The sequence below is a fragment of the Antedon bifida genome, chromosome 9, assembly GCF_963402885.1.
Source record: "Antedon bifida chromosome 9, ecAntBifi1.1, whole genome shotgun sequence".
Lineage (NCBI taxonomy): Eukaryota > Metazoa > Echinodermata > Crinoidea > Comatulida > Antedonidae > Antedon > Antedon bifida.
The window spans coordinates 19,145,579-19,159,142 of NC_136234.1; the positions used below are offsets into that span (position 1 = coordinate 19,145,579).

Genomic DNA, 13,564 nt, shown 5'->3' on the forward strand with positions numbered 1-13,564 from the left:
ATATTGTATGGAAACAAGGGTCACCACCTCACTGATGCCTGGGTCACACGCTCTGTAAACATGAAAATACAAAACGAACGTGTGTGGATGATGATCGTAGCCTAGGATCGAGAGCAAGAACTATATAATAAAATAATAGAATAAAAAATATAATAAAATAAATAATGAGAGGAAAACGACAGAGGCATAGAGGAGGAATGCGTGGTCGTGGCAGAGGTAGAGGTTCGAAAAAACGACGTGTCGACAACATCGGTCAACAACAACGATCAGAAAACCACAACTTCACGGCCGGGAGTGCATTCAAGGCGACGAATTCACACGGGGCAACTCGGTAAGTCGTGGTGGTCAGTTCGACCCAAATGTAAATAATGACATGCATTGACATGCTAATCTTCGGTTTTATGATATATATAATAAAGTGTTATCAAGTACATGCTAACATAATATTTAACGTTATTGTGATATTTGATCAATTTAATTTTATGTTTTATACATTTTTTAATATAAAAAACTACTCTAATTCTGTTTTTCCCGAAACTGAAGACAACCTTCTGTGATTAGTGATATTGTTATATTGTTTTGTTGTTGACGCATTGTGACGAATGAAAAGTTAACATGTACTTGACATTGTAAAACTCTCCCAGGTGATACCGGTATTATTACAGTGTTTTGTAATTTACTAAAAAATTAATTTTATTGTTTACAGCAATTTGAAGAACAGAAAAGTTCCACCTTCATTACTACAGCCAGCAGAAGTAAGATTAATTATTTTAATAATTAATAATCAAAGTATTGAATGGAAGCTATACAAATTACAAATATATTTTATTATTAATTTATATTGGTTTTATTTTGGATGTGATAAATCAATTATGCAACCTAATTTTGTTGTTTTCTAACTTTTAATGTTATGTAAAATAATTGTTTTGTATACAATTTGTATTTTTCTCTTCATACTGTATGGATATTAATTAATTAGGATAACTCATTTTACCTTTTCTAGGAAAATTGGAGTTCAGAAAGTGAGGATGAAAATCCACTTGATCAACTTCTTTCATCATTTGGTGACAGAAAATTGACAAATAGTAGGTTTAAAAATGAAAATAGTTATTTGTTGATTTTTGTTCATATGCATCCAACAGAGAGTAGCGCGCCAATTACAGGATGGATAAACTATTTTATAATTTATCTCATTAGTCTTATTGTTTGAGGCTTGGGAGTGGAGTTGAAAGAGTTTCAACCCTGGGACTAGGTCAGGATTGAACCCTGGCACCAGGTCAGGATTGAACCCAATTAAATATTTTCTTATTTACATAGTTCAACCTTAAAATGTCTTGTTTGCTTATCAAAAAAAATATATATAAACTCCATTTGCTTTTTACTTTTTACAGCTGGCCAATATGAAGATGCAGTTGAAGAGAAGGAAGAAGAAGATTCAAGTATTTATAGTGAAAATGGTAAATGTATTAAATATTAAGGCCATGAGCAGGCAACATACATTCTGTTAAACATATATTTCCAATAATTATCCATCTGTCTGCTAAGAAACCTCAAACTTTGTTCGAACAACGATTTTGGATCAGCGGCACATGTTTATAGAACAGTGCATAATAAATAAAAATAAATAAAATAAATTACATCAAAGCCAAAAACAATTTTAAAATGTAAACTTCATAAATCGGTCAACAAATAAATTTAAATATATAAAAATAGAAATACAGCCAATATTTAACTCAAAGTGGAGAATTTTTCAAGACTAATTTGTATTGAAACTATTTGAAAAAGTATGTATATACATTATTTTTTTATTGATTATTTTTATAGCAAGTTTTTTTCTTCAAATATTTGTTGCAGATGTAGATAGTATTGAGAACATAGATTTGGAAGGTAATGAAAATAAAATTGCAGATGATCAAGAGATTAATGATTTGGAAGAAAATGAAGAAGATAATAGTGATGAGGACATCGAAGATGAGGATGCAGAAATTAATGAAGCATTTTCAACTGAGGAATTAACAGCAGATGACTACAAGGGTAATTTTCATTTGAATCTAGCCCTCCCAAAAAAAACAGATCTTGAAAGTTTAATTCCTGTTACAAATTTGTTTTCAACTCAGGACATTTGTTGCCAGTTATGAATTCAGCAAGCTAAGTATCTACCTATTTTACCAATATCATTAAGAGTGTGTGACAAAGTGTTTTAGGTTTTGAAATTCTGATCATGGGATCAGGATTTCAAATCGAACGTAAATGTTTCGTTTTCATGTGGCTACTCACATATCGATTGCCACATTGTGAAAACCGTGTCGGAACATGTGTGAAATACGCTTTATGTTTGCGTTTGTCCTTAAGCAAGAAACTTTACTTATGTTTGCCACTCTCCACACAGGTGTAAATGGGTACCTAGTAGCGTTAACACAATTGTGCTGATTACTAGCTATATAGAGCTACATTTACACTAGTTTCATTTTGCAGAATGGAAGACTGCGCTGAAAATAGGCAATCGTATACAGAATTTGCAGGTTTGATCCAATAACACACAGTAATAGTGTGCAGCTTTGAACATTAAGTGCTATATAACACATGACATGATCATTAATAATAACTTACAATTATGTGTAATATTATTTTATAGACCCCTTTTTTAAAAGAGTTAATCATACCATGACCCAAGAGGATGTTGACAAGCTAAAGAAAAAGCCAAATGCTACTGAAATGAAGGTAAACAACATGAACTGTAGTGTGGCTTTATAACAGTCCTGTGGCTAAAATCAAAGATCTTCCTTATTTCATTGTACTAGACATTGATTAAAAATGCAAGCAACAGACTGATTGAATAAAAATTTACTTTACTGTGACGTAAAACAAATAATAAATGTTTTGTATTTGTTGAATTGGGAGAATTTCGTCGTCGACACCACGAAGACACTAAGCGCGTAGTTATTTGACATAACCATGCGTTTCGCAAAAAAAGCAGTGTAGTAGTAGTGTTAAATAGAACAGTGAATCTTTTAACTCATGACAATATTATCGCCGTCGTTCATTATTTCTATACAGCGTGTATTTTGTACAAAAATGTAATTGTGTTCTTTGTTTATTTCAGTGGCCACAGCTGGGTAAATTGAAATTCTACACACATGAAGAAAATGATTCACATCCAAGATTATGTAAAGAGAAATCACTGGAAGAGCTTTATGTAAGTTAATAATTGTTTAAAGATCTGCGAAATCTCTGAAATTCATCCTCAAAACTGAACTTGTCTGTAAACACAAAATCTCTGAAATTCATCCTCAAAACTGAACATGTCTGTAAACACAAAAATCTCTTGAATTTCATCCTCAAAGCTGTACTTGTATGAAAAGACGGCCAAACAAGTTCAGAGGAGTTTGTGTGCCTAAAACCGTCTTGTTTTCCTTACTCAGGTCCGCAAGAAGGTATCGGTGCGATGGTCTGAACTCAATCAGAAGCAGCTGGAGTCTGATACACCTGAAGGGATGTTTTGTCCCTTGCAAAGAGAGGTCTTCTCTATCATGAACAACTATAACGCAAGTATATCTATTTTAAATTTTACTCAATACACTTTTGATACCTGCAAAATGTAACATGTTGTAACCATGTTTGCATAGTGTGAAGACAATTTTGTGGAAAATTTCTCAAGATTTCACAACGGACCTCTCTGAAATTTCGGTAGAAAAACACACTGATGCGAGGCCTATTCTTGTTCCAATATGTTACGAGTTGTTACTGCGCATGTGTGTATTTCAATGGTATTAAACTGACCAATTATAGCACTCAAAAAGCGAGCAACTATGTTTTCTACCGAGATTTCTCACAGTTCGCGTATGCGTGTATATAAACGTGTAATAAATCGGGAGATCAAATCTGGTTACACAAGTTGTAACAATTTATGCAATTGTCTGCTTAAACTTTTTCATTTCATTAAAATGATGAGGTATTACTGACCATCCACAAGAAGCAAAAGTTAAATAATATAATTTGTATATATTTCATTTATAGCTATAAAAAAATTAATAGATCATTCATTCTTAACAAATGTAACCCTTTAAACTATAGTTTTGCATTCCATGTGCTCTTGTTTTACATTTTGAATAAATTACGCTTTTCAGAAATTATGAACAGTCCATATGAAGTCTCTTAATTGTTGATTTTTTTTGTTTTTTGAACAGGATATTTTATTTTGCAATAGGACACATGTAAATGCTGAAGAACTGCGCAATGGATACTGTCTACATGTTCTCAATCATATGGTTAAGTGAGTTTTACTGTGTTTCTTCTCTGTTTAATATTATATAATAATAATAATAATAATAGTGCATTCTTATATAGCGCATATAAGCACGCTGTCAATGTGCAAAGTGTCTTGATCTTGCCTAAGGATACAAGCAATGTGGTGAGAGTTGGATTCAAACCACGATCTCACGATCAGTAATCCAACGTCCAACACACTACGCCACACGCCCTCTAAATAAATTAAATTAATATGATAAATAAATTAACTATTCTTGTTAATGATTTTTGTTTTTGACTTTATAGATCCAGACAAGTTGTACTAAAACACAACACTATGTTGTCTCAGGATCCAAATCTTGACGCAGAGTAAGTAAAATGTAAACCAGCTTGGTTATTGTGAACCAGCTTGGTTATTGTGAACCAGCTTGGTTATTGTGAACCAACTTGGTTATTGTGAACCAGTTTGGTTATTGTGAACCAGTTTGGTTATTGTGAACCAGTTTGGTTATTGTGAACCAGCTTGGTTATTGTGAACCAACTTGGTTATTTTGTTATCTTCAAATGTATTCTATTTTAAAACGGCCTCAAAATCCACTAGAATGATGAATTTCAATTTATTGTTCAACACAATTCTTCGCTATCAAGAAAGCTTGATCCTCCATTAAAAAAGATTTTTTCTGGATTACAGTAATTTGGCATCGCTTTCGCACTCTGTAACTTTGTATTAAACTGGCCACGCCTTCTTAGCGAAAACATTAAGTTAAATTCAAATCTTGTTCTTGCAGCTCATTTAGAGATCAAGGCTTAACCAGGCCCAGAGTTCTGATTCTAGTTCCTTTTCGAGATGCAGCTTATAAAATAGTGAATATCTTTGCTAAGCTTTTGTTGCCTGCGGACCAGCAGCAGATTAGTCACCGTAAACGATTCAATCAGGAGTATGGCGATGAAATGCTGGAACAAACCAAAATTAAACGACCAGGTATGTTTGTTTTTAAAAAGTGTATTTATCTTTTAAAACATCCCTGGGTACATTCCTATTCAGGGAAACCTCTATTAAGGAGATAATTTTGTAAACAAATAAAGTAAAATATAGGTTTTAAAACTATGGCCAACCCATATTAAGAGGACACCCTCCCTCCTTCACACCCCCATCCCCAATTCAAGGGTCATTCAACACTTTGTTGGATGTCAGTATCCCTTAATAGAGGTTCTACACTATACATATGTATAAAGTAAATAAAACAATTTAAATATCATTTTTATGTTATAGATGACTTTGAAAGTACATTTGCGGGAAATATCGATGATCATTTTCGGCTCGGTGTAGCGATCTCGCGCAAAGGTATTCGTCTGTACACAGATTTTTATAGATCCGATATTATTATTGCATCGCCGCTTGGACTAAGAACTGTGCTTGGAGCTGAAGGGTATGTCTACTCATTCAAATTTTGTTATTTGTAATTATATTTTTGTCTGCTGTTAAAAAAAAATTTTCCGCTTATAAAAAGACTAAAATAAATGGTTAAATTCAACCAAAAATCCTTTGGCTTGCAGGCAATCTGATTTTTTGCTTTAAATTCTAATTTTTTTAGATCCAATTTTGGTTAAAGTGAATAACTATATGTGATATCAATTTGGCATTTCAACAACAAAAATTGTAAAAAGATTTTTTAGAGGACAATATACCTTTTAAATCTTTGGTCAAAAACACAATTGTATTTTAAACTAGAGGGTACTCCGAGAGTACAAACCTCCGCCTACTGTAAAATTCCCTACATAAAATGCCCCCTGAATATTTTTTTTTTACATTTTTTTTTATTAGTTCTAAGTGTAAATATGTTAACTGCACACTACAAAGTTGTGGATGACAGTGCGGTGTAATGGTTATGTATCCAGCCTCTCACAGTTGAGATCGCTGGTTCAAGTCCCACTGAGGTTTTTTTTTTTTTATTATTTTTTTATTTCTTTTTTTTTAGTTTTTTGTGGACCTTGATCTTTGACCCTGACCCTTCAAAATTTAACCACAATTATACGATGTGTCATTGATCATTGTGGCTAGGTGAGAATCGGATAAAAACTGTGGTCTCCAGGCAGTAAAATAGTTTTTTGTTAGTTGTGACTTTGACCTATGACATTTTCCCCTCAAATTCGAACTCGTCCGAGCTTTTGGGGCATAGATCATTGTTGCCAAATTTGGTGAGAATCGGATAAAAACTGTGGCCTCCAGGCTGTTCAAAGACACACAAACACACACACAAACATACAGAGGTGAAAACATAACCTCCTTGGCGGAGGTAATAAATTTCTATTTAAAGTGGAATTCCAAAGAATTTAAGGTGTAATAGGTGTTGTAAAGCCATTGACATCTACCCAACACTACACAATATGGTGGCCAATCAAGCTGAACAACAGTCAAGGATTTTTGGTTGTATTACTTTCCTTTACAATTAAAAAAAAATCCTACTAAATGAATACAATTTAAGGGAAATACTTCATAGTTGAAGTGTGTTTTCCCACAAATCAAGTGTAATTGATGAATACAGCCACTAGCATTTAAAGTTTTAGGACTGGAATCCTTCCCAAAACATTAATGGGTTTTTGGTTGAATTTAACTCTTTATTTTGTCATTTTATAAGTGAAAACATTATTTTTAATTTTTTTTTCTAGTGATGAGTGATTTTTGAAGTGATTAACTTCATTAAAGTTCGACAAAATAACCTATCTAAAGTCTGATTTATAATCAATCTTCATTTTCATGTTTTTGGGGACAATACATCTTTAATTAATTTACAGTTTAGAATAATTGTTTTTTTTTTTTTTCTCTTTTGTGGTTAACCACCACCTTTATTCATTCAATATTTCATACATATTTCGTTCACATTTCATTTTCATACATTAAATTTCCGTTTTCTACTTTTTTCATTATTTTCTGATTTTTATTCTTTTAACCTTTATACATATAGTGTTTTGATTATATGCATACAAAAACCATAAAAATCTACACTTCATTTTGTACATGATATAATACTGTACATTTTAAAATACAAATATGGATGCCACTTATAAGTTATAACATGCCTAGTGTATTCATTTCTTTTAAAATATATTTAAACTGAATCCAAGGATTCTGGCATACAGGTTTTTTAAGTTCAGTTTTAATTTTAATTATGTATATGACGTACACAGCTATTGAATACAATTGATTTTTTACTTGACATTTACTTCCTAACAGGAGTTCTTTGAATGAGCTACTGCTGTTATCTAGTTTTTTAAATATGTTGTCAATTTTTTTCCACATTATTTGATTACGTCTACAATAATAAAACATATGTTTTTCATCTTCAATGACTCCACAATTGTTACGTATGTTATTGTTTTTCAGTTTCCAGTTATACAGTTTTAGATTTGTAGGTACAATTCTATTTAGTAATTTGTAATTCAATTGGGCAAATTTCTTAATTTTTTCGTTTTTCACTTTTCTTTTCCAGACATCACACCACTTGATATCTTCATTAAATATGTTGTTCCATTTATCCAGTATGCTTTTCGGGGGAATAAAAACATTATTTACAAAGTTAGAATATACATCTTTTGTTGTCATCTTAATTATATTGTTGATATTGTATTCCAGATTCACATTCATATATTGGTTCATATTTGACATATTATGTTTAATTATATTTAACCACTCTTTTGGAATAGCTCTAGTTAAGGAAACATATTCAGCTATCCAGTTTTTCTTAATACGTAGTTGTTTAATTATTTCTATAGGTTTCATTAGACGATTGAAAATAATTATATCTCCAATTTGATTAAAACCTGCATCTATCCAGTTCTTAAAGAATAGTGGTTTGTTTCTATATTTAATATAATTATTACCCCATAAGTTTTGCTTTATCACTTCTTCATACTTGTTAATTGTATCTTCATTATTCATATTATTAAATTCAACACAACACTTTAGAACATTATAATAAAAAGATGGTATATTATCTAAGCCCATGTTATTTTTAAAATTGATATTTGACATACTTAAAATGAGTTGTTCAGTTCCAAATTTGTTAAAATAGTATAGTGGTAAGATTTTCCATCTTACGTGTTTTCTACACAGTAATTTTCTTGCCCATATCATTTTCAGCGAGTTTATGTGTAATGCGAAATCAGGCATACCTATGCCCCCTTTAATCATTTTACCGATTAAAGTTTTTCTTTTTATTTTTTTCTGTTTTTCCATTCCATAAAAAGTTATATATCAATTTATTTATTTTAAAAATAACATCATCTGGTACATCAATTATACATGCATTGTATGTTAGTTTAGACAAAGCTAAACTTTTTAAAATGGTAACTTTGCCAAAAAATGTTAGGTTTCTTCCTTTCCATCTATTGAGTAGCATTTCTAAGTTTGCCACCTTACTATCCCAATTCAATTCACTGCATTTGTTTTCATTATATCCCACATAAATACCCAAAATCTTAATTGGTTCATTAACCCAATTTAGACTGCATGGTTTTTCAATTTTGTTTATATTTTTGCCAATCCATATAGCGTTGGTTTTTTTATATTTAAATTCATACCAGACACTTTACCAAACTTATTAACAATATTTAAACCAATCTCTATACTTTTTTCATTTCCCACAAAAAGTACAGTGTCATCCGCCAGATGCGCAATGCGAACTTCCTCACCATTATCATTGTTAGGTAAAGATATTCCTTTATAGCATTTATCTTTTCTTATATTACACGCCATAATTTCTACTACTAAAATAAAGAGTAACGCCGACAATGGGCAACCCTGTCTTATTCCGCATTCCATTTCAAAACTTTCTGATATCCAACCATTATTAACAATAACACATTCAGTTTTACTATAAATTGTATTTACCCATTTTAAAAAGGAGTCTCCAAAATTAAATTTTTTTAGTACCTTAAACATAAAATCTCTATTTACAGAATCAAAGGCTTTTCTAAAATCAAGGGATAAAATAGCTCCTTCGATTTGTTCTTCTGTTGTATAATATAGAATATCATTAATTAGACGGACGTTTTCTCCAGCGAATCGTCCTTTAATGTACCCCTTTTGGTCATTGTCAACTACATTTTCAATTACTTTATGAAGTCTCATACATAGAATTTTAGTTAAAATTTTGTAGTCTGTATTTAATAAAGTGATAGGACGCCAGTTTTCAAGCAATTTTTTATCACCTTTTTTGTATAATAGGCTTATAATACCACGTTTCTGTGTAGAACTCATTTCATTGTTAAAATAACATGCATTTAGAGCGTCACAAACAATGTGTTTAATGTCATCCCAGAAATTTTTTTTTCTAGTGATGAGTGATTTTTGAAGTGATTAACTTCATTAAAGTTCGACAAAATAACCTATCTAAAGTCTGATTTATAATCAATCTTCATTTTCATGTTTTTGGGGACAATACATCTTTAATTAATTTACAGTTTAGAATAATTGTTTGTGGTGTATATATATACTGTAAAAAAACCCAAAAAGGCAAATTATTATTGAAATTAATGCTGTGGATATCAGTAGCTGGATTTTAATGGAGATAGAAATAAAATAAGCAAAAAGCAAATTAAAATGATAGTAAAATTTCCAGAATTAAATAGCAGAGCTTCCTCAGTGCAATTGTACAGTACATATTTATAATAAGTGCAAGATTAATTTAACCATGAACGCCCAGTGTAGGATGTCTGCATATCAAGCAGAAGATTCTGGTTCGAATCTTGGTTTGGGCAGATTTTTCTCATTCTCACATATTTCCTCAAAAAATGTTTTCTATATCAGGCATATCAATTGTTTTTACCAATTCTGCTTTGCCTGCATATAATTGAGATATGTTGTTCCAATTAAAAACTGTAAAAGAGTCGCTATCCCACAATATTTTAACCATATCATAAATGCCCCAGTTTTCTAATGGTTAAAGATATCAAGCCGTAGATTCTGGGTTGAAATCTCAGTGGGCAGCTTTTTATCATTCTAACATATGTGCCCAACAACCAAATTACTTAATTGATTTACAATATATCACCAGGCGATTTAGAGATTCCTTATAAATTATATAGTATAAATATGTTTTATAGATAATGATTATTGTCCTCCCACCTAGTAACATTTCAAACATCCGTTTGCGTCTATTACTGATTTTGTTATTACTTTTTTGTATATATCTCTTTACTAGCTGCATTATGGGAGTATGTTTCCATATGTGTTTGATCCAAAAAAATGACTGGGGTATAAATAATGTTCAGCGCTTATAGGTTTTACAACATTAGGCGCTATATAAATCCAGGATATTATTATTATTATCTTTTTTTCCTCAATTTAATCAATGAACCAAGTGATCTGTTTATTCATCTCATAAACAAACAAAAAAGGAGTAAAACATAAAATATACAAAACAAAATCCATAACAGCCAATAAAGCTGACTTGGGGATTTTTTTTTTATAAGGGCCATAACATCAATTTAATATTTTTTTTCATATAAATAAAAACAATTTTTTGTATCCATTCAACCTGCTTGCTGTTTATTGTGTGAATTGATATTCAATAATAATAATATTTATTCGGTCATCAATGTAAAAATAACCAAGAATGAGAATAGGCTAAAGCCCAAACAGATTCTGCACTCACTCCATACAATACAAACAGTTAAGATAAAACCATACAAGAAAAATACAAATAAACTATACATAACACGAAATATAGTGTTTTGTTAGAGCAGCCTTAAATATTGAAATTGTTTGTGAATCTTTTATGTCATTTGGTATTTGCTCCCATAGTCTAGGAAAGGAAACAAATACAAAATTATGAAAATAAATACTAATAACTTTTTCAATTTTATTCGCTACTGATGACATCAAGGGCAAATATCCACATAAACAGACAAAACAATATAAAAAATAATAGAAAAAAACAACTTTAAACTTACAATTTACAATTCAGTGAAATTTTGATATCGTCCGAGAGGGTAGAAAGGGTAGATAAAGTTTTTCTAGGCCTAGCCAAGACACCTAGAAGATCACCGTCTAGTTTGCCTTATAAACTGATTTGATTTTCTATAGACTGTCGCAATCGACGCAAAAGGCTCATTTTCGACACTGTTGCCTACATTTTCGGTTCCCACTTGTGATTACACATTTTCGTTAATTTGCTTTATTAGCTCGTTATCACTGATGACTTTTGTAATTTAACTAAATAAAAAAAAATCTCTAATTTCAAAGTGACAAAGACCGAGACTGGGACTTCCTTTCCTCTATTGAAGTTTTAGTAATTGATCAAGCGGACGTCTTTCTCATGCAGAACTGGGAGCATCTATTGGTAAGTGCTAAAAAAATAACAATGCTATTCAATGCAGAAATAATGATAATGTTGGTAGTCTTATATAGCACCTAATACAATTTTCCTAAAGCTCTGTCTACACTATCAAACTTTATGTGACAAAAAAATGTGATGTGCCCATATATGGACATGATGATGTCATGTCACTACCATATTTGGGAACATCACTACCATATTTGGGCACATCACACTTTTTTTGTCAAACTAGTTTGATAGTGTAGACAACTATCCTGTTTTTTAAATTAGTGATATTTCACGTCAGGATGGTCATTTATACAAAACTAATTAATCATAACTAATTATTCATACATTATTGCAGTAAAAAATGTAGTAGAATGATTTTGAGTTAATAGAATTAAGTTAATAGAAATACCACAATACACACAATACAATTGTTATTGCTTTTATATGAACAACACAATACCTTAATTGTGTTATTATAGCTTGTGCAGTTAATATTAGAGAGAAGCAATATATTAATTCTGATATTTAATAGTTAAAGATATATTGTCCCCCTGAAAAAATATTTTTATTGAATATAACATTTTAATGCAACATAATAGTTATCCACTTGTGACCAAAAAATGTATTCTGAAAAAACTGTAATTTACCTGAAAAAATTGTCAAATTGGCTGCCAGCCAATGGGTTTTTAGTTGAATTTAACCATTTATTTTGTCATTTTATAAGTGAAAACTTTTTTTTTTATACTAAAAAACAAAATAACATATTCAAAGTCTGATTTACTTAATCTTCATTTTTCATGTTTTTGGGGGACAATATACATCTGTACCTATCATCATTTGATTGTGTGATAAACTATATATATTAATTGTATATTTTTAATCTAATTTTTGTTTATAGCATTTCTGGGTTATGCTTGATTTCCAGTAATTTCGGGGTTATTTTCACATTAAATTTTCTGGCTTTATGCCGTGATTATAACTTGTAGAATAAAAACTTTGTATAAAGCATGCCAAGAGTCTAATTGCCCCAATATATATGTATGCATTTTTGTCAAATATTACCATGTAATGAAATTATGATTCATGACTATTCTATTTACATTATTATTAACAAACCATTTGTCACACATGATCCACGCATTGAATACGATGCGGGCCATCATTTGTGCAATCTAATAACAGGATGCTAAGCGGCACAGATCAAAGGGTTTATCTGTGGCTCCGACACGATTAGTTCCACACCCCTTAACAGACACAGCAGAGATAGTACAGTACTGTTGGTATTTGTCGCAGCCAGACATAAGATCAAAGGACTGTTACCAGTTCCTATCTTGATCAGGCGAGCTCAGTGTCCTGTTGTTAGATTGCCTTGGCCTTACCAAATCTACAATGCAAAAGTAATTGGAAAAAAAAAGAAATTAGATATAGAAATTTATAAGGTCTGGGTGAATTTATTTTGATATAGCATGTTATAAACCACCTTCATCTCCAACCAAGACAGCCACATGATGTGGACTTCTCAAGGGTCAGAATGTGGACATTAAATGATTGGTATGTATACTGATGATAAGTATAACTTTAATTATGCATGAAATGTTTAATACACCCTCTCTCCCCTTTTTAAGACCACAAAAATCCTCTTCAACCAAATTACCAATCATATTTACTTACTTAGTCTGGAAACATACCCGTACTTTTATGAATAGATTCCTACATAATTTCCTAACTACCAGTTCTTCTCTCTGCATACAGTATCTGTCTCTCTCTGTATGTAAGTGCTGGTCATCCTTGTTTTGTAGAACATCTGGAATAATTTTTTTACCAATCATACCTATCTTCAACATCCCAAAAATACACTCAATTCCCCCAAATCAGCAATCCCAAGAAAATCAATTTTCAAATCAGCAACTCCCTCCATCTAATTAGCAAACCTAAACATCTTCAACAGAATCACACTCTCTACCAGGGAAGAGTGAATTCACTCTACC

The 13,564-nt window shown here is 31.2% G+C and overlaps 1 protein-coding gene across 1 annotated transcript in view; it reads left to right on the forward strand.

Annotated features, from left to right (window-relative positions):
* Window positions 1–77: 77 nt before the first annotated feature.
* LOC144852207 (U3 small nucleolar RNA-associated protein 25 homolog) overlaps window positions 78–13,564 on the forward strand; it is a 22,220-nt gene continuing 8,733 nt past the window's right edge. The window contains exons 1-14 of the mRNA XM_078709961.1: window positions 78–331; window positions 707–755; window positions 1,004–1,085; window positions 1,392–1,457; window positions 1,855–2,034; window positions 2,636–2,721; window positions 3,104–3,196; window positions 3,423–3,545; window positions 4,188–4,273; window positions 4,555–4,617; window positions 5,037–5,230; window positions 5,522–5,678; window positions 11,495–11,591; window positions 13,042–13,127. Coding sequence (XP_078566087.1) covers window positions 165–331; window positions 707–755; window positions 1,004–1,085; window positions 1,392–1,457; window positions 1,855–2,034; window positions 2,636–2,721; window positions 3,104–3,196; window positions 3,423–3,545; window positions 4,188–4,273; window positions 4,555–4,617; window positions 5,037–5,230; window positions 5,522–5,678; window positions 11,495–11,591; window positions 13,042–13,127 — 1,529 coding nt within the window. The 5' untranslated portion in view covers window positions 78–164. The remainder of the gene's footprint in view (window positions 332–706; window positions 756–1,003; window positions 1,086–1,391; window positions 1,458–1,854; window positions 2,035–2,635; window positions 2,722–3,103; window positions 3,197–3,422; window positions 3,546–4,187; window positions 4,274–4,554; window positions 4,618–5,036; window positions 5,231–5,521; window positions 5,679–11,494; window positions 11,592–13,041; window positions 13,128–13,564) is intronic.